At 40.1% G+C, this 22347-nt stretch overlaps 1 protein-coding gene across 4 annotated transcripts in view; it reads left to right on the top strand.

Annotated features, from left to right (window-relative positions):
* UNC79 (unc-79 homolog, NALCN channel complex subunit) overlaps positions 1–22347 on the top strand; it is a 249721-nt gene that overhangs the window by 120608 nt on the left and 106766 nt on the right. For all 4 annotated transcript variants that reach the window (XM_023511544.1, XM_003787004.2, XM_023511543.1 and 1 more), the window contains 8 exons: positions 5596–5786; positions 6360–6483; positions 8522–8662; positions 9742–9963; positions 12385–12612; positions 17217–17358; positions 21288–21367; positions 21452–21600. In XM_023511544.1, the coding sequence (XP_023367312.1) occupies positions 5596–5786; positions 6360–6483; positions 8522–8662; positions 9742–9963; positions 12385–12612; positions 17217–17358; positions 21288–21367; positions 21452–21600 (1277 nt within the window). The remainder of the gene's footprint in view (positions 1–5595; positions 5787–6359; positions 6484–8521; positions 8663–9741; positions 9964–12384; positions 12613–17216; positions 17359–21287; positions 21368–21451; positions 21601–22347) is intronic.

The raw sequence follows: 22347 nt of genomic DNA on the forward strand, positions 1-22347 counted from the left end.
AGGAGTTTTATGAAATGATTTGCCAATACTCTGTGGAGGTAAGGAGATATCACATATACATAGACATACACAAACGGGGAGACGAATACAAATAGAGATTTGATAACTTTCAAAGTAATACAAAGAGTTGGTTTTAATCTTTGCCCTGATTTGTTTGAACTGTGTTTCTGGCAGGTGGAACAAGTTCATTGTAAGGGCTAAAGGTTTTTATTAATATTTGTGGGAGAATCTTTTTATTTGCCCTGATATGTAATCTCATAGAGGCTGCCTCAGGTGGTTGTTTTAGTACTCTGTGAAGCTCTTTTTTTTTTTTTTTTTTTTTTTTTTGCAGCTTTTTTGCTGGGGCCTGGTTTGAAGCTGCCACCTCCAGTATATGGGGCCAGCACCCTACTTCTCTGAGCCACAGGTGCCGCCCTGTGAAGCCCTTTTTTAAAGGCTGGGTTGAGCTAAGCTAAAAGGCTTTGGGTTTTGGTTTTTTTTTTTTTTTTTAATGGGGATGGGGGTGTTAATTACCAGAAGGAGAAATAAATTTCTCACGTTTTATGGTAAAGGGCAGTAATACAAGTAAAAGTAAGGAGCCCTAGTTCTGGGGCTACAAGCTAGAGTTATTTCGTTGGATGTTTACTTTTTAAAGAGATGGCTCTCAGGTTTAGTTCTGGGTGGTAGAAGATTTACATCTCAGAGTGGGAGAGAAAGGCAGACTTTTAAAGTAACTACTCTACAACAGTTTGAGGGGTATACTTGTATTTGCCTATTACCAGGTTTTGGTCTGGGACAAATGGTAAATTCTCTTGGCAGCAATGAGCTTACAAATAGGCATTTTAAAGGGGACAGGGACTAGGTGGGAAGGTGGACAAAACTGAAATTATTTGTCTTGAGAATCTGCAGTTTTTATAGGCTCAGGCTGAGGCCTAGTTGATGAAAGGGCTCAGAGGAGCCCCACTGAGGAAGGCTGAGGCCAAGGGCAACTATTCATTATGATTTTTCTTCGTAAGTGCAGAACACTCCCTTTCCCAAAGTCCTGGCTTTTTATAGTATCTTCAAGCCTTTTTACATAAATTGGGGAACCTTTGGGATTGCTAGGAGGAATGGGTGTTCTTTGGTTTATTCTTAAAGCCACATTCCTGTTCTTGTGATGATTGATTAAAGGCCAGGGCAGTTATTTTTAATTCTTCCAAGAAAGGGGTGGCACAGTCCCTTGTTCTCAGTGTGGGGTACCACATGTTCTTGGCAGACAATGTAGGTTACAAATGCAGGCTGGGGCCGGTTTGCAGTGATGAGCACACTGGTCTTTACTCATCCACACGCACTCTCCCCGAAGGCCAGGATGCAGACCGGGTCTGCTTCCACCTCTCCCTCTCTGCTTTGATCTCTCTTCATCCGGGTGGCCTCCCTGTTTTCCTGTTAGCTTGGAGGTTCAATCTTCAAGCTAGAAGGCTAAGTACAAAGTCAACGGCCAGTGAAGCTCCTTACATTATTTCTTCCTTCTCAGAACTTTTATTCTTTATAAACCCATAGAACAAAAACAGAACTTACTGCTTTTCAAAGACAGTGTTTTGAGTTGCATTTAACTAATGTGTTGGATGCTGTACATTCTTCCTGTAAAATAACAGTGTGCTTTCTGCTGTGCCCATGTGCATCTGAGCCTCTTCTGAGTTCTGGTAACCAAAATTCAGATGTTTGTCTACATACTGGTTTATTTAGGTTGTATTCAATGTGATCTATTGTACATAAAGATTAATAAAATAAATGATGTGATTAAAAAAAAAAAGAAAGGGGTGGCAGCCTCAGTTATAGCTTTAAGGAGCTGGCCTGCCACTCTGGCCACATTATTTTGAGTTTACTTCTTTCTATCAGGGGGATTTCAGACCGCTATGAAAACCAAAAGATTCTTGTGTTCTTGGGCTTCTAGATTTACAGCTGGGTGCCTTTTGGGTGTATTTATAAATTGTCCCACAGAATCTTCAGGATAATTCCTGCCCTCTGAACACATTTTTCCATTTTAGCTCAATTAACCTTTAAAGGGAAGTCCTCTATAGTTATTTCCTATCAGCTCTAGAATATCAGCCTCCTACTGGGCTTTTGTAGGAGGAAGATGGTGAAGGGGAGTTAATGGTGGGTGTGAATTTAAATTTTTGTTCTAAATCTGATTTCTGTTCTTTAATTTTGTTAAGGGAGTCTTTTGGGCTGGCTGTGATAACTTTTTTTGGCATCCATCTTTCAATTTGATCCTTCCATATGAGTAATAGGACTTTTGTTTAGGGTGAGTCTTTTTAAATATAAAATCTTTTCCAAATCAAAGGGTCTACCATCTGGCCATTAAAAATTTAAGATTTCCAAAAGCATGTTCCAAATGTGATTCAAAACCAAAAAGCTTTTATATGGCTTAACCATAAATTATATAGCCAAAGGAGCCTCAGCAATGATACTATTAAGGGGAAAAGACCCAAACTCTGTAAAATAATTTAAAGAGGTTTATTCTGAGCTGAACATGGGTAACCAAGCCTAGAGCACATGACCTCAAGTGGTCCTGAGAATGTGCCCACAGTAGCTGGGTTAAGGTTTGGTTTCATACGTTCATGGAGACAGGAATTACTCGTAAGACCCTAAGTCAGTATGTGGAGGGTGTGCATTGGTTTGGCCCAAAATGGTAGGACATCTCTAACAGGATGGGATTATAGGTTATAAGTGGGTTTAACTATTCTTTGGTTTGTAACAGATTAAGGAAATGAAGCTTGGCTTAAAGGTTTGGGGTGGTTAGGGATGTCCAATCTTTTTTTTTCCTGCTACACATTAGAAGAGTAATGTGTAGTTACACATTAAAAACACGAACCTCAACAAAAGCTGATGAGCAAAAGAAGGATCTGGAAGGAATTTTCATGATATCTGACACCAGATATTTGAGGTCCAGTCAGCCAGCAGCTGGGGACAGGGAACCTTAAGATTTTATTTTAGTTCACAAAATAGAATTGATTAACTCTTTTGGAATAATCTGAAATTCTAGGTATAATAAATATTCATTTTGGTTTTCCAAAAATCTGGTGTTACATGGTCAAGAGTTATGGTCAGTGAACCCTTTGTTACTATTGGTGTTATAGGATGGACGTGAGATATCAAGACCCAAAGTCAACTAATATAGTTGGATTAGGAAGCCTTTATTAAAGAAAAGACCAAACTTCCAGCTGTTCCCCCAATTTGGAGAACACCCCAGACCACCCGTAGAGTTCAGTTTATATAATGTGGGCTGATGTAATCTTGGGTGAGTTTGTGTGATTAAAAATTGCAGAGGCAGGTATTGTTTAAATGCTTGCAGGGTGTATAATAAAAATAATCACAGACATCCAGTCACATTGGTTTTAGTCATTCCATCTAACAATATCTGTCTAGCCACCATGTCCGGTTGGGCCTCTCAGTATGGTGGGGGACGCGGAGGGCAAATTAGGGAAGTGCAGACTAGTTTCTGCAGCTCAGACTTCTCAGCACCACGACCTCTGCTTCCCCTTCTGTCCCCTTTAACATTTCATTAAACAGTAAACAGTTTATTATGATTTTTCACACACTTATACTATACTTAATGTCTAATGCTTTCTACCATTTATCATTTATTAATCTTTCTGTTATCTATTTTACCTACTCTTAAACTATTGTTAAGCCTTAGTAACTTCCCTAAACTCCTGTTAAGCAGTCTCCCTCGCCCCTCCCGCTATTGATTGTGTCTTGCTGATTTAGCAAGAATTTAAGGGTGAAGCAAAAAGGAAGGCAATAAGGGGGGTGGTGAGAGTGACAGGATTTTTATCCCATCTCATTAGGGCCATGGGAAATCTTCCCTTTACTCACTGAAGGTTTGCTAAAAAGTCAATTCAAAGAAGGCAGATTAATTGATGAAGAGGCATACAAAATTTATTAATGTGTACATAGAACTACAGAAAGATTGTCTAACCCCTCAATGGGGTGCAGTAGCTTACATAGCATCTTGAGATCATAGAAAAAATAGGGGCTCAGAGCATGGCCAAACTCATAATGTTATGGTGGCAAATCAGGATATAGTCGCAAGACACTGTGTGGTTACGTGAAAGAGAGAAGAAGAGGCGTGACTAGCAAAGGTGGTCTTGTTATGTAGCTGAAACCTCGCAGGCAGCAACCCTCAGAAGGAATAAATTGTTTCTTTCAGACCTTTAAAGGTGTCAGACTCAGCTAATCTTTCCTGGATCTGGACATGGGAAGGCCTGACTGTATCATGTATGTTCTTTATAGCTGCACATCTCAATCACAAAGAGCTCCGCAGGGCTACTTCTGTTTCCTGGCTCTCTAGTGGCTATCTCAGAATATGTCAGAGGAATATATTTAGAGTTAACTGTTTTGTTTTCTTCATTATTTTGATGCTTATAATAAGAATATAGGATCTTTACCATCAAGATTATAAATAACTAAAATTTTTAAATTCATGATTTTTTTTTCTGCTCCAGAAAGTTAATGTATTATCTTTAATTAGTTAAAAAAAAAACCAATCTTTTTTTTTATTTATGGATTCAACCAGCTTTAGAAAAGTCTCAGGAAAAACTTTGCAACAGAATCCAGCATAGGGACAAATAACACTCTGCACTATTACTGTGTTTTTCATAGTGAAATACAAAATGTGCAGTGTTAGAAAACTATGTTCTTTCAAAGCACAAGTATAACCGTGTATATTACAATGTGTTTATCACACTCTAGGAATAATAAAGCTCCAATAATATGCTCATCTTGTGGCTGGAATTTCTCTCTCTGCCAAGTCCTTGGTCTCAAGGTTCAAGAATGAATCCACAGACTATATACCAGTAAGCGAAAGGACAGAGTTTATTGAAAGCGAGAGAAGGAAATCTCTGCCAGTAGCAAATGGGAGGAACCCGAGTGGGAAGCCCATGTGGGCCTCTGTCTAGGGTTTTATGTACTGTGTTTCCTATCCTGCAGTAAGGAGGGTTTGGGGAGATGGAATGTATATCTGGAACATGTCACATTTGGCCAGGGGCCTGTGGGCAGAAAATAATTTTAAAACTGGCATGCTACTCTTGCAGTCCTTGCCCCACATGAGGGTATGTGTTCCCTGCTCTAGGAGGGACAGCAGAGATGAGATACCAATCACACTGCTTTTTGCATGACCTTGTGTTGGGTCTTGAGAATGTGGCCTGGTAATAACCTGTTTGTGCCCAGAGATGGGGTTTTCTGAGGAGATAGATTTCTAAGCACACCCAGGCCTAGAAAATGAGAGGACTCTGTTCAGCCCTGAGCGGGAGAACCCTGTAGCAATCTTATTGGTAATACATCTTTGGAATTTTAATTGATGTGTGATTTGGTAAGTCTGCAGTACAAAGTTCAAATTCAGTCTGTGATCAATATTTAGATATATTTGTAACTATATTTTCCTTTTTGTCACTAATGGATCCTGGTAGTTCATAGATTCTTTCAAATAAATCTCATCCTGAAGCTTCTTGACCCAGGACTAAGATGTGATGGATCATGGCCTTTCTTTGTACCCATATTTTTCAGGAAGTCCTTGAGAATGATTTTAACATATGTGTTTCCTTTGTTTTCCCTGTGCTACGGAAACCCCATCAGGTTGGTGGATACTGGGATAAGTCCTGTAGCACCGTGACTCAGCTGAAGGAAGGTCTCAACAGAATCCTCTGCCTGATCCCTTACAATGTGATCAGTCAATCTGTGTGGGAGTGTATTATGCCCGAATGGCTGGAAGCTATCAGAACAGAAGTCCCAGATAACCAGTTAAAAGAATTCAGGGAAGTATTAAGGTGGGTAAGTAGTTTAATGCAGTCACTGTAATTATAATGATATCCAACATTTATTGAGAATGTACTGTGTGCCAGGCACTCTGCTAAGCATTTTATAATGTAATCTCACTTATTTTTTAACTGTCTTATGCAGAAGTTTGAAGCCTCAAAGTGAAATAACTTCCATAAATCAAGCTGAGATGATTTGGCATTATCTAGGAAAGATTTTGTTCTTGTGGAATAATAGATATGCCATATTGTTTGTTTATTTTCAAATGTAATTATGATTGGTGGATTATGGTAGGAAAGTGTAAAGGAGAAATGATTTTAGGGAGAAACTCTCATTCCTTAGAAATGCAGTTCTTCCCTTAAACAGAATATGAGGACGAATACCAATTATTTATAAGGTATCTATTTCAATGACACAAATTACTCTTTCATAGTAAAATGAGGCATGCTAATAATAGTTTAGAATACAAACTCATCTAAACGGTTTGACTCCCCAAATAGGACATAGTTAGAGATGTTTTGAAGGTATCAGTGAAACCTAATTTATGCATTTTGGTCATTTACTGTCATTACTCTACTTTCCAGCAAAATGTTTGACATTGAGCTCTGTCCTCTGCCTTTCTCAATGGAAGAGATGTTTGGCTTTATTAGTTGTCGGTTTACAGGATACCCTTCCTCTGTGCAGGAGCAAGCTTTACTATGGCTGCATGTAAGTGAACAATGCTTTTGATCATTTGGGGAGATAGTGCTTAGCCTATGAGTTTAGATTCCTAAGTTGAGTGGACAGAACTTATTGCAAAGAGTCTGTAAGTCTCTATGTTTGCCAAGGACTGTCTGTAGACTAATATCTCATATACATAAACAAATGACTAAATATCAGATCTATGTAGCTCTAGTTATGGCTAATAGATAGAAATTTATGCAACAGTAGTACTGAAGTCTTGGCAGCTTTTGATCCTTATGCATTTTTCCATCAATGGATACAAAAAGGTATAATAGCTGTCCTAGGGATTCTGATAAAGCTTTGATATTAAACAGGCCTTTTACTTGGAAAGATTGAAAACTACTCATTTAGGGAGTAGTTCATGCTGTTCCCTCAGCTGAGAATGACTTTTTCTATTGTCTCCGTTTGGAAACTTCCAATCTACACTTTAAAGTCCAACTCCAAAATCATTTTCTCTGTAAGCTTTCTGCTGCTTCACATTCTGCTTTCCGGCAAAATGTTTGCCATTGAGCTCATCTTCCCATCAGAATTCCTTCCCCTGGAATTTATACAGGTGCTTGGGGTGAATTCTGTTCTAGTTCTGTCTAGTTAGTTTTTGTGGCTTGTGTCTTTTTCTGATTATAAGCTTCTTGAGCACAGGGCCCACCAGGTCTCCTTTTTGAATTTACAGCCCTCTTTACCCTTTCCTGCCAGCAGCTGGCCTGTGCTTTGTATTTAGTGGTTGTTCAAGAAAAGTTTTTAAAATTGAGTTAAGTACCTGATATAAAATTTGAACAGTTTCCGAAAATGAGGATGGAATCAGTGTTTAGGTTAGCTGTGGGGACAATTGCCTTTCTGTGTCATGCAAGGATGGTATCACATAAGCTCTTCATACTGAGGAAATGCCTTTCTGGGCTGGAAACTAAGAACACTATTTTTTTTTTTTTTTTTTTTTGCAATTGACAAAAATAGAAAGGGACTGTTTCTTTGAAAAGTCACCTTTGGGATCCAGAATTTTAATTTTTTTAAATCCCAAAATAGATCTTGATAAGATAATTCTCATCTTTGGAAAGCCAGTCTTTCTAGAGATGGTTAGACATTGCCTCAGTTGGGCACCTGTTAGCCATACCATTGGGGATAAATGACCAGGATTATAAAACTCTGTCACCACCATTGCTACAGCAGTGACTGTTGGCATGTTTTATGCACTGGGCTTTGATTCATCTTTGGTTTGCAAGACAGAGTGCTGTAGTTGAAGGAAGTTTTAAAGCCCTGTCCTAACCATTAGGAGCTAGAGTGGACTCTGTAATGGTTAGAATTGACTCATGCGTTAATTATAGAAGCATGCACGGAGCTCCTATATGCCAGGAACTGTAACAGGCACTGGAATAAAAATGGGATTGGAGAGAGTCTTTTCCTCATACTTCCTTTGTTCAAGCAGCTCACAGTGGGAAGGATAGTATTAGATAATTAAATATAACAAAGATAATTGCTTTAATAAAGGTATGCATAACATTATCAAGACAGCAGAGAAGAGGGATGGGGATTAATTATGTTCTGAAGGAAGGCAACATCTGTTTCCAGAAAATTCATTACAGATAAGGTGACTTGATTTTGGCTCAAAAAGACATCGAGGGTATGCCAGAGATCGAGATCAGGTGGGGCAGTCATATCAGAGTGAGGATGGACTGGGGGAAGATTGCTCGAAGACTGTGCTAATCCAGGAGAAGGGTGGTGAACTGAGGCATTAGCAGTGGGTACGGAGGGGAGATAGCCTCAAGAGAAACTCAAGTTTTAATAGAAAGAACATGGTGACCTACTGCATGTTGGGGGTAGGGTATTAGGAAGATTCAGTGATAACTTTGATTTTATTAGTGTGGAAATTTGAAGATTGTGGTGATACAGTATGTGTAAGGCTAAATGTTTTTGTGTTCAATAGTTTGCTTTGGGAAAAAATGTTAACTTTAAAACTCAAAAAAAAAAAAAAACCCCAACTACATTTAACATGTTTTTTTGGGGGGGGATATATGCCTTTTTTCCTTAGGTATTATCGGAGTTAGATATCATGGTTCCACTTCAGCTATTAATAAGCATGTTTTCTGATGGAGTTAATTCTGTCAAAGAACTGGCAAATCAAAGAAAATCAAGAGTCAGTGAACTGGCAGGGAACCTTGCATCTCGAAGGGTAATTACTGCCGCCCTGTTCTTGTCTTCCTTGTTAAGATTTTAAAACCCTTGTCTGTTATACCAGGCCTGAAAGTAGTATCCAAGAAGCTTCTCTAGAAATGCTTTTGTATCCTATCTCACTCTGCTGATAAGCACATTAAATAAAAATACATTTATCTAAGGTGTGTTATTATAGTCTGTGATTAGTAAGTTACTGATTTTCATTGTTCTTTTATGGTTTTTCAACTTTAGCTCTCTATGGCTTTTTTTTTTTTTTTTTTTTGTCACTGAGTTTTGGGAAGCCCCAGTACCAGACGTGGGACATGCATTGTTTTCCCACAATAGTTTAATAATTATAATCTCCAAAGGCTATTCTTTAATCATGTCAATCTGAGATTCCGTGCTTAGGATTCTAAAAATTATCTTGCAGTATTTTATTTATTTATTTATTTATTTTTTTTTTTTTGAGACAGAGCCTCAAGCTGTCCCCCTGGGCAGAGTGCCATGGCATCACAGCTCACAGCAACCTCCAACTCCTGGGCTCAAGCGAGTCTCCTGCCTCCGTCTCCCAAGTAGCTGGGACCACAGGCGCCCGCCACAAGCCCGGCTATTTTTTTTTGGTTGCAGCCATCATTGTTGTTTGGCGGGTCCAGGCTGGGGATTCGAACCCGCCACCTTAGGTGTACGTGGCTGGCGCCTTAGCCGGTTGAGCTATAGGCGCCGAGCCATCTTGCAGTATTTTACTTTTGTACATCTGCGTTTTTCAGGCTATGGTTTTCAGTAGATTCAGGCAATCTAGTCAAATTGGATATGTGTGACGGGATGGAAAGTATAAAGGCAAATGCCTTCATTCTTCAGGGTAAACATCCCTGATGTTTTATTCCCCGAGAATTAGTCACAAAATGGGAGTGGTTTTATTGCTTATTTTTATATTTCAAGAGGATCCATAGTATTTGGAGGTATGAATGCCATTAGGTAAGGGAGGAAATCTGTGCAGCAGCCAGAAATACCTTGTACAGAGTCCGCAGCTATTTTGCCTTATGTGGCCATTTGAGCTTTTGTGAGTTCATTTGTGTGTGTTGACATTCTTTTTTGTAGGTGAGTGTTGCCTCTGACCCGGGTCGACGAGTTCAGCACAATATGCTCAGTCCATTTCATAGTCCTTTCCAGAGCCCATTTCGGAGTCCCATGCGTAGTCCATTTCGTAGCCCTTTCAAGAATTTTGGACACCCAGGAGGAAGGACTATTGACTTTGACTGTGAAGATGATGAAATGAATCTAAATTGTTTCATCCTCATGTTTGATCTTCTCCTGAAGCAGGTAGCTGAAGCATGAGCTTCCTTTAGTTCAGAAGTGCAGAGTGAGGGGAAACATTGTGTAGTACTTCTTTCCATGTGTTGAGTATCTTCATGCTTCCTGATTGATGCAGCAGCACTCAAGACCTTTTGCAAACTCATTTGGGGATTTCCTAAAGAGTCTGAAAACTGCTTGTGTGACTATCTGCAATGATGTTGACGTAGGAGAATGGATTTGAATTTTAAAAAAACCCTAGCATCATTAGATTCTGTTGAATAAATTGGATGAACAAACTGGATTATACTTTTGTTTCGAAGAGCAAGGTACAACTCCATAGTGGTGGTGCTAATGTTACTATCTTTTACAAATTGATTATATAATCTGATTTTAAAAGAGAAGTTAAAAAGGTTTTGATTAGGAGAACATGTTTTTTTAACTTTTAATTTTGAAATAGTTTCAAATTTTGGGAAAAGTTACAAGAATAGTACAAAGAATTCCCAAATACTCCTCCCACAGACTCTCCAGATGTTCACATTTACCACACGTACTTCTCTCTCTGTCTCTCCCTGTCTCTCTTGCTGTATGTTTATGAATGGATTTTTTAATAAATCATTTGAGAATTAGTTGTAAACATGATGTCCCTGTATCTCTAAATACTTCAGAGTATATTTTCTAAAAGATAAGGACATTCTCTTATTTAACTGTAGTATGTTATGAAAATCAAGAAGGTAATATTGTTATAATAATACTATTATCTTACATAAACTATTTTTTATAGACATAGTAATAATATGTTATAATTATATAAAATATTACCTTTATAGCAAAAGAACAAACAAATGGACTTTTAAAAAAGTTTTTTTTTTTTTTTTAGACAAAGTCTCACTCTGTCACCTTGGCTAGAGTGCTGTGGCATCATAGCTCATAGCAACTTCAGCAACTTCAAATTCCTAGGCTCAAGTGATCCTCCTACCTCAGCCTCCTGAGTAGCTGGGACTATAGGTGCCCACCACAATGCCTGGCTTATTTTTCTATTTTTAGGAGGGATGGGGGTCTCACTCTTGCTCAGACTGGTCTCTGAACTCTTGAGCTCAAAGGATCCTCCCACCTTAACCTCCCAGAGTGCTAAGATTACAGGTGTGAGCCACCACACCCAGCTCCCAAACTGTTTTGATCTAGGAACAATCTAGGATCACCCATTGCAATTATTTGTCCTGTCTCCTTTGTCTTCTTTAATCCAAGACAGTTCCTAAATCTTTGTCTTTCATGTCCTTGGCATTTTTGAAGAGTATAGTCCAGTTATTTTGTAGAATATCCCTCAATTGGAGTTTATCTTATATTTCCTTATTAACTAGTTTGGGTCATGTATTTTTTGATAGGCCACACATGTGATGTTATGTCTTTTGTAATGAATCTTATTTGGAGGCACAAGATATAATAATATTCCCCTTACTGGTGATGATAACTTTGGTCATTTGGTCAAGGGGATTTCTGGCAGATTCTCCATTATAAGTTCACTATTTTCCCTCATGTAGTTAATAACTAACTTGTGGGAAAATTCTTTAAGACTATGGAATGTCCAGTTTCTTATCAGATGTTCATTCACCACTTCTAGGATTGGTGGCTGATTTGTGCCTGAATCAATGATTACTGTGATGGCTGCTAAGTGATAACTTTTCTAATTCCATCATTTCTCCTAAATTTATTAGCTGGTATTCCATTGATGAAACAGTTTTCTCTTCTCTCTCATTCATGTGTGTGTTTATTTATTTACTTAATCCCACATATACTCATTTTTTAATTTATTCAATAGGTTATAATCTTTTACTGTGAATATGTATTTTATGTTCATATTGTTCCATATTTGGCCAGAGGGAGTCTCTCTAAGTTGGCTCCTGTGTTCTTTTGACATGTCTGCATCATTCTTTGAACGCTTCCTTAATTTCTGGAATGACACAGTGTTCCAGGCTCATCTTACATTTTTCTTAGCCCCCTCCCACCTTGGAATCAGTCATTTCTCCAAGGAGGCCTGGTTCCTTTTAGTGGATAATGGTATTTAGAAACCAAGATCCCAATACTAGGTGAGGAGCAGCATTTTAAAAATGTGTAAAATCTAAGAAAATGATGAGCTTAAAAAACAACTCTCTTTTCAACATCCTACATGATTTTTAAAATAAATCCCATTTTTTTGGTCTTGTGTTTGTATACATATTTTAGAAGAATCCATGGAAAGCAATGCCAGTCCATTATCATGAAGCCTAATTGTCTTTAAATAATTTAATATTGCTGTCATGAAGCCTAAATTGTCTTTAAATAATTTAATATTGCTGTCAATTAGGGAAAATTATCTCCAAATAGTGTGCCAATGAAATATTGAACAAAAAGATCAAACTCCTTCTTCTTCTCCTTTTTTTTTTTTTTTGTCCTTTTTTGGGTGTCTTTCAGATGGAGTTACAAGATGATGGGATCACGATGGGTTTAGAGCACAGCTTGTCAAAGGACATTATTTCTATTATAAACAATGTCTTCCAAGCCCCCTGGGGGGGATCCCACACCTGCCAGAAGAAAGAAAAAGCAATCGAGTGTAACTTATGTCAGTCTAGCATTCTCTGCTATCAGCTTGCTTGTGAACTCCTGGAGAGACTGGCTCCCAAAGAAGAAAGCCGGCTGGTGGTAAGCATGGAGGAAATGAGATGGCTCACGGATCATAGTAATAAGGATTGCAGAAGATGGTGTAATGGAGTCTTCTTCTGTTATTATTTCATACACCATGCTGGGTTGTACACCAGACTGTGTTAAAAGAAAGTTTTCCTATTGCTTCTGCCAACCCAGGCTCCTAGAAAGGGATGTGAGATAGAACCACACCATAAAAAATTCTAAGTGGCTTGCTTGGGGTGGTGGCACTTTCATTCACATGGTTTCAGGAGAATAAGGCATGACTGGTGTTCTTGAAAGATGTTTTATCATGAAGTTACACTATAAAGTTGATGTAACAAGGAATACTACAGCATATACATATAAAATATTAGTAAGTGGATTGTACATGGACACCAAGACTTGCTAGATAATCTCACTTTGAAAAGCCATTGACTTCAGCAGCAATCATTAAAACCTGCATTTCTTGTTTTTGGTTATTTTCATTTCCTGCTTTCCAAGAGAATTGTCTAACCAGGGAACAGCTCATATAGTCTATCCTCTGGCTCCTCTGGACTTTAGCTATTCCCTGTTTAGTCTATTTTTAAATCTAAGGTATACATATCACAAAATAACCTCATACCATCGTAAGTAGTTGAACCTGAATTATTTGAGCCAGTATTTGCCATCTTTTCTTTTCCTTCCCTTTCCTTAACGTTTGTTTAGGTAGAAAGTGAATTATTTAGAAAACAGTGTTGGACTACTGTATACAAAGCAATGACATTATTTCTTCAATTTGAGCCCACTTATCTTATTAGTCACCATCTCAACAAAACATCCCTGCATTGTGGTCTTTTAACGTAGTCATTGGGTACTTACCATAAAACAATCACATCTCCCCATTCCCCTCCCTCCCCAGCCTCTGGTAATCATCATTCTACTTTCTATTACTATAAATTTGATGGTTTTAGATTCTACATACAGGTGAGAACATGCTGCATTTGTCTTTCCACTGGCTGATTTCACTTCGCATAGTGTCCTCCAGGTTCATCCATATATAATTTGTCAACATAGTATAAAATTAAATTAAAAAATATTAAACCAAACCAAAACCAGTCATAGTAATAGATGATGAGAATAACAGAAATTAAAGTCAAGAGGCTTGGAATCTTCTCAGGATGATGTTTAAGTAAATGAAAAACTGCAACCCAATGTGCTAAGCATTATGAGAGGGATATGAAGGAGGCAGCTACGGGGGCACAGAAAAGGGACAACAAATCTGGCTTAGGGATAAGATGGGATCAAGAAGGTTTTCTTGGGCAAGGTGACACCTGAGCTTAAACTCAAAGGAGGAGTGAAGTTAAGGAAGGAGATAAGGACTTTTCAGATTCAGAAAACTATCAGCTGAGATAATACAGACGAAAGGAGGGAGTGATGGACTCAGGAAACTGTAAGGAGTTTGGTGTTGCTGAAACAGAAGGGATGGGTAAGTAGTGAGAGTTGAGTTTGGAGAAATAGGCTCAGTTTTATGATTGTATTTACTAAGGGCCTTGTCTGGTTTGGATTCTATCTTGGGGGGAATCCTGAAGATTTTTTTCTTTTTTTTTTTTTTGCAGTTTTTGGCCCGGGGCTGGGTTTGAACCCACCACCTCCGGCGTATGGGGCCAGCGCCCTACTCCTTTGAGCCACAGGCACTGCCCCAATCCTGAAGAAATTTTTCTCAGGGAGCTGATAACAATTTGATGGATTTGAGAAATGTATTCTGCCAGTGGAGGGATTAGAGGTAGGACAGGGAGACAGGATAGGAATCCAGCCCGAGGCTAATGCAGTCATCCAGGGACAAAATGGTGGCCCCTGTATTAAAACCATGGTGGTGGTAGAGGTGGTAAGGGGTGGATTGAAATATTAGGAAAGGGAATCAACAGCACTTGGTATTTACTTGGTGTTTAGGTGTGGAAAAGTTTAGAACAGACCCCTGTTTTCTTGCTTGGGAGCTACTAATGTTGCCATCTACAGATGACTGTTGCTGTAATAGTGAAGGAATTTTTTGGCAGAAGCGCGATGTGATGTGGTCTCTTTTGGACATTGTGAATGAGATGACTTTTAGATATCCGAGTGGAGACGTCATGGACTGTCAGATATCTGGATCTGGTTCTGGAGTGTAAGGGCAGAAGGAGATAAACTTTGGGGGGTCATATGGATATCATGGAATGTGTGGAGTGAGACGGGAAGAGAGCCAAGGCTGGGGGCACTAACTCCTGTGGGGGTAGGGAGGGGGGAAGAAGACCAAGAATACATTGAGAAGGAGTCAGAGATGCAGGAGAGAAGCTGAGGGAGGGCAATAGCTCAGGGACAGGGATGGGGCAGAGCGGGTGGGACCAGTCAAATCAAATTTTGAAGAGAGCGAAAGACAACTGAAAAGTGCCTGGGGATTCTGAAATTAGGGGTCCTTTGGACCCTGGACGCTGGATGGTGGTAACCGTGGACTGAAGGCAGAATCTAGGAGTCTATAGTTTGAGAACAGAGTCAGCTGAGGAAGTGAAGTGCAGAGTTCATGGAGCATTAGCTTCCTCTCAAGAAGGAAATGGGGGTGTCCTGAGCCTCCCTGGACCTTGCCCCTAGCAGATTCTCCATATGTGTCTGTGTTGACTACACTGTCCCTTGAAACAAGCAGAGGAATAAGCATAAATGGAGAGAAATCCTGCCACTTGCACAATCCCCCAGTGTGTAACGCGTGTGGCATGTGTTATGTGCTTAAAGTAAATTGGGAGGTACAGCTAAAGGATCCAGTTTTCCTCTCAAAGTTCTATGGGAGAGGTGTTTAGAACACGTGGTCTCCCTGTGGGCACGGGCAGGTTTGACTGTTTTTCTCTCCTCCGGGGACAAGTAAAGGTCAAGACAGTGGTGTGAGGACGTGAAGTGAAGGCTGGCAGGAGGCTTAGGCTAGTTTGCAAGCAGGGAACACCAGTTTCTGCCATCCCAGAGGATAATACCTAAAATGTGGGTTGCTGGGTGCATGGAGAGGAGTCAGTGTGAAGCAGGCGACTTTCACAGAAGTAAATTGCACGTAACTCGTTCGTAACCTGACTTGGTGTCCTGTCCTTGGGGGGCCGCCTCAACAAAACTGTGAAGCTGGCAAAGGTATTTTTCAGAATGCTCCAAGTTCCGAACCGTTTTCTTTCTTGCTGGTGACCTTGTATCCACCAATCCTTGTCTCCTTGCTTTGAGCTGGCTGTCAAATAATTTTTGAAAAAAGATGTTTACTGGTTGAAGTGTTAGCTAGAAGACGATTATCTTAAAAGAACATACTTGAAGATAGAACCTGAAAGAAAGAAAAAAGATAGAAAAGGAGAGGAGCTAGAGGCATCTAGTGCTTTCTTTAAAAACAAAACGAAACGAAACAAAAACCCTTCTCCCCCTCCCCCGCTTTTGTGCAACTTGTTTTCCGTGTGTGTATATATATATATATATATACATGTATATATTTATATAAACGCAACATATATTGTTGTAAATATAAATATACAGTGTTAAGTATAAGACGAAGTCAGAGAATTAAGTTCTTAAATTCATCCTAGAAAAAGTGCTACATACCTCACTGCTGAGTATTACTATGGCCACTTTTGAAGCTATGCGCTGAAGCCAGCACCCACCCTTCACAAAGGAATTTTGGAACTATTTTTCTGGAAAGGTCATCAGAGCTGACTTTGTGTGAGGGCTGATAATTAAGTGTGTGAACTCGTCCTGGAAAAAAGTGCTTTGAAGGGTGGACTGGGCACTGGTGTGGGGGCATAGCTTCCCCAGGGGAGTACTTTGAAGGTGACTGTCGTGATACTCGGCGATGAGGTCCCCAGCACTTTTTCTAGGATGAGTTTGTGAACTTACGTGTCTGACCTCCTATTCACACCGTTGTGTACCCAGTCTCTAGAACTTTTCTGCACATCTGTAACTCTGAACCCATGGAGCAACTTTCTTTTCCTCTCTTCCCCCTTCCCCTGACAACTGCTGTCCATCGTCTGTCTCTGTAATTTCTACTACTGTAGGTACCTCACGTAAGTGGAATGCATCATACAATTTCTACCTTACTGTGATTTGGCTTATTTCACTTAGCATAATATCTTCAAGGTTTATGTTGTAGCACATCAGAATCCTCTTTCTTTTAAAGGCCGAATGATATTCTGTTGTATGTATAGATCACATTTTGTTGATTCCTCTATCTCTGCTCTTTTAAACTTACATTATAGCAATTTCTTGCTCCTAAAAATTTGGCTTCTCTAGACAACCAGTATTTGCACTTTAATATAGCTCTGTGAACCCCGTATTATTCCTTCCTAAGTAAGTTCTGTTATTAAACAAAACATGCCCGCCTGGGAGTTGAGTGGTGAGTGAGCCAAACAGAGTGGGGAGAGCAGGCCCAGGAAGATGGGACAGTGTTTTGATATTTTTTCTATATTTATTTCAAGTGCAAGAAAATGTATCAGCAACAGCTAGTATAGATTTCTTTTCATTGTTCTGGAAACCAGCTCCAGGCTTTTGGGGGGCACAGGATGCCATGGGCACGCCGTCCAGCTGTGCTGAGCCAGGCCGGGCTGCTCCTTTACCCGTCCAGCTGCTCATCCAGCTCCTTGTCTTGTTTGTTCTAGGAGCCCACAGACAGCCTCGAGGATAGCCTCCTTTCTTCCAGACCAGAGTTTATCATAGGCCCTGAGGGAGAGGAGGAGGAGAACCCAGCCGCCAAGCAAGGAGAGAACCCAGGCAACCGCACTGAGCCCACTGAACATGCTGGTAGGTGGGCGCTGAGTGCAGGCGGGAACGGGTGCCTAACGTTCACGTCCTTGGTTTCTTAGGTTACTGTTGACTTGGGAAAGCTCAGACGTGGCTTCTAGTATAGATTTGTGCAGAAGAACCATTTCCCAGCAGATTATGAAACGAGCAGGGTCCAGTAGAGCACAGTTTGCTAAGCATCTTTCAGGCAGCAGGAGCTTGTTTGCAGTAAACACTTCACCTCCCTTCTCACCACCATGGCGTTCTCTGTGGAGAAGTCTGAGAACTGAGGCTGGGTGCTGGCGATCTCAATGCAGGGCATTTGGCCAAAGCAGAGTGTTTTTGGATAGAGGCAGCAGCTTCTGTGCTCCAGAGGTTCCGCCAGGCTGTGGCAGACTCCGTGCAAGTCTGTGCAAGCTGAGTTTGCCGCTCCCAGCTGGGGGGAGGGCGGCCTCTTTCTAATTTGCTCAAAGATTCTGGGTGGCAAATTGGAGATCGCAAGATGGCAGACAGGCTCAGGAATCCTCCTCTAGCTTCTCACACTCTGAGGGAGTTTAGGGAATTGGGAATGTCCCCCGCCCGTGCTCCTGGGAAAGCCTGATTTATTCACCTGGACTCTGAGGATGTGTATAGGACTTGGGGCAAATTTGGGCAGGTTTTTTATCTTCCTGCTTCCATGGTGTGGAAATGTTAGAACAACTGGCCCCTGCGAGGCCCACTTGACAAGTGAGAAGCCCAAGGTTTATGTCATTCCTTCAGTGAGCAGTTCCCATTATTGGGGAACTATTTGTGGGGTTCAGTGTAGCTGCAGGGGTGTCTTATTCAGACCAAGGTACATAATTCTTGGTCAGAACTAACTACTTTTCTATGGGTCATATAAATCAGGCGTCCTGAAACTACAGCCTGCGGGCCACATGCAGCCTGCTGAGGACCTTTATCCGGCCCGCCGGGTGTTTTTGCCGCCACTGCCTGTCCTGCTTAGCAGCCAACTCATCCCAGGGCCCGCAGTCTGGCCCTCCAACAGTCTGAGGGACAGTGAACTGGCCCCTTGTTTAAAAAGTTTGAAGACTCCTGATATAAATGGCCAAATGAATGTGAATAGCTGTGCCCACACTGTTTAACACCATTGAAATTTTAGAATTTGAAGGAATTTTAGAATTTGAAGTTCACTGGTTTTCAACAAGTATTCCTTTGAGTTACAAACTCTGTCATTTCCTTTAGAACTTGCTCAAGTTGTCTGGGTGACAGACAACTGGGGGAAGATGGGAGCAGATGATACAGACCCAGGCTCCCACCCTACTTCTACTGGGGTCCCCTTCATGCTGTGTTTCATATGTTGGAGCTCTAAGTATAATTTTCCTTATAGAGTATGTTGCAGAAAAGAAGTTTGAAATGTGCAGATCAGGTTAACCTTCTCGCTTTGTAGATAGGGAAGAGAAACCCAAGGTTGGGCTGAATGGTGTACCCATGGTTATAGAGCTCATGTTGTACACGCCAAACAAATGTTTTCTATTCACCCTGATTATGAAGCTGTAAAGGAGCATTAGAATCATCTGGGGAGCTGGAACACAAACAAAATAAATGAGCTCCACTCTCCATCCCTATACTGGGTATCTCAGTATATTATCCTTTTTTTATTTTTGAGACAGAGTCTCATTATGTTGCCCTGGGTAGAGTGCTGTGGTATCACAGCTCACAGCAACCTCGAACTCTTGGGCTTAAGTGATTCACTTGCCTCAGTCTCCCAAGTAGTTGAAACTACAGGCACCAAGCCTGTTATCCTTATTTTATGTGTGAAACAATGAGTCAATAAAAAGGGAAAAGATTGATTCAGGTTAACTGGGTGACACAAGTCAGGCTCTTTTTTTCACTCATTTTGTTCATTTATTTACTCATTTTGTTCCTATTTATTTTGGGAATAGGAAATCCACATACTGCTCAACTAGTAATGGTAGAATTGGAACTAGAACCTGGGTTGATGGTGTGTTCTTTGGGGCCTCTGATCGGAGACGCAGGGGAAAGAACTGCAGACGGAATGATAATCAAAGGGAGGCCACTCTGGTCAGCAGCCTGGCTAAACTTTACTGATTATCTTATATGCTTTCAAACATTCAGTAAGAATTTAACACATATACAAAGAAGTCAAGTAACATTAGGAAGCTACCATTTAAGATTACAATTTAGTGTGGAGGCTGAGGAACACATATACAATTCATTTTGTTTAGAGTAAAAACATAAGGGAGACTGACTGTCTGTCCTTGCTAGCCCAAATAGAACTAGGGATTATGATGGTAATGAAGGAGGAAGGCAGAGAATAGAACCCAATGCTCAAAGACCGGTATATTCACTCCCAGCTGCTAAACCCTGGCTGATTCTCCATACCTCCTAGAGAGAGACTTTTCTGCATATTCCTGCATATCAATAGGTAGGTACAGAAGATCAATCTTCAAAGAAATGCTTCTCAGAATCAATCTCCTGGAGGAGCACATTGAAGCGAACTGCCATGTCTGAGCAAGGGGAGCTTATCTCCTACACTGGGTCTACTGCCTTACTTAGGATTGACTGACTTGCTGCTGGAGGTGCTGCTATGGACCAGGCCTGGCCTGTGGTCATGTCTTATAAGGCATTGGAGTCTAAAGGAAGCAAGGACTTTACTTACAATCCAATAACCTATGCTTTTGCTTTACAAATATATTTTTTAAATATAAGCACACAAATCAATTAACTACCTCTGTTATTTTTAGGTAACATTTTATTTGAATAATGGCTAAAATTAAGGCATTTCCTTTTACACATTACTCCTTTCCTCGCTGTATGGTTATAAACTCGGCTTATTTAAGCATTTGATCTATTTTTTTCTTCCACCAAATCTGCAGGCTCCTATTCCGGCTTTGGCCTATTTGCCTGCTCTGTCTCTCTTTTGTCTTGCAGGACACAATTATGAACTATCTTCTGAGGGAGCCCCTTTTAACTTTCTTCCAAGACCAGTGGGCCTTGCTGCTCACAGCCTGGATCCTGCTCTGTGAGCTTCAGGTGGAGCTAATCAGCTCCTCTGTCCTAGATTTAAGGGGTACTCTGGCAACTTGTGTTTGGGGATTTCCCCTTGCCTAGAGTATTGACTGTCCCTTATTTCCTATAGCAGTCAGATATGTCTACACTAAAAATATATTTAAAATTTTGATGTTAAACATAACAGAATTGATAATAAGGGTTTTAAATACATTTGAATGGAAGATTCACAGTGAACTGTCTAGTATATAGACCAAAAGGATTTGACTGCCATTGGCTCTGATCCTGGGGATAACTGAAACTTGAAATGTTGATTTTAACACATTTTACCCTAGTTTAAAGTATCTGGCTAACTTGTGGATTCTTTTCTCTAACTTGCCTTGCATGTACAATGTACTGCTACCCCCACTATGGGGGCAGAGGTTTTAGAGATCCAAAAAGATGAGAAGGCAATACTCATTCTCATCTGAGTATGCTCGACTTTTTCAAACACTCCCCCTTTTCTGAGAGTCTATGAGCTAAACTCTTTTAGGGGCTACTACGACTAAAATGTCTCTCTTTAATATCTGTGTGTCTCCCTTGCAGTTAGGAAGGCCACACCCAACCAGTCTCCAGCTCCCTGTGGGAGCTGCAGACTTAGGTGCCCAGAGTGGCCCAGGGCTGGGGTGAGGCAGCTGCAGGGATCCAGAGACATCTGAATTCATGATGGTTGCCCAGAGAAAAATGAAAGCTGAGAATCCTAGATTTTGAAACTTTCCTGCATTTGTGTCATAGAAGGGATATATGCTAGTTTGGAGAACTAATAAAAGCATCACACAAACATTTTAAAATACATTCTGTATCTGTTTTTAATTCTGCTTGGTTTTATAATCTTGGTCAATTGATGAATGGTGAGGGAAAGGAGGAGTTAGCCTAACCTTTGTCCATTTATTTCTTGACAGCAATAAAGAACGATACTGAAAGAAAATTTTGCTATCAACAGCTTCCAGTAACGTTGAGACTGATATATACCATTTTCCAGGTATAGTTTCCAAAATCTTTGAACATTTGCTTTGGTAGCATTGCTGTTTTGGCTAACTCAGTGACCATGTGGTTCTTTGCATAGGAAATGGCTAAGTTTGAAGAGCCAGACATTCTTTTTAATATGCTCAATTGTCTGAAGATTCTCTGTTTGCATGGAGAGTGTTTATACATTGCTCGAAAAGATCACCCTCAATTTTTAGCCTACATTCAGGATCATATGTTGATCGCAAGGTATGTCTTCCTAATGTTTTGTTTGTTTGTTTGTTTATACTTTCGTTGTAGAAATTAACGTTAGAATAAGACTTACTTGCTCATGTGGGTTATTTTTCTTAGCCAGGACAGCCTGATAGCCTGTGGGAATTACTTTTATTTCTTTTATTCCGTCTAATTTTTAAGTATGTCAGTATAGGGAATAGTAACTTTAGGGAACTGAGTGTGTCAGTTCATTTGCTGGACTCTGTAGAAATAAAAATGTAAAGTAAAAATTATCTTATGTCTTTGATTTGTCATATGACTTAAGAATATAGACAATACAGAAAAATGTTAACAGAAAATAAATATTTAGTTAGGGTAATTAAGTAAGGACTTACCTGCTTTCTTACTTGAAATAAAACTACTAACAGATGTCTAAAATCTCTCCATATGTTATCTGATAAGTTACTTTTTAGAAACTGCTGAGACTGAGGCTCAGGGAAGGGGAAGAGATTGATTCAGGTTAAGTGGGTGACACAATTAGGCTGTTTATATTCATTTTGTACATTTATTTATTCATTCGTTCAACAAATACTGTGAAGGCTTACAGCAATATCCATTATTGTTCTAGGTACTCAGGGAATTTGCAATCTAGTTTAGAAAGGGGTGTTTACTGTATATATACAGAAGGTGACATATAATTTATTATTCAAATTGATCTGTGGATAGGAGTGAAGAGAGGTGGTTTTCATAATAACCCCAAAATGATAAGTATAAAATGGACAG

Source organism: Otolemur garnettii, unplaced genomic scaffold (genome assembly GCF_000181295.1).
Source record: "Otolemur garnettii isolate 467f Iridium unplaced genomic scaffold, OtoGar3 scaffold00020, whole genome shotgun sequence".
NCBI lineage: Eukaryota > Metazoa > Chordata > Mammalia > Primates > Galagidae > Otolemur > Otolemur garnettii.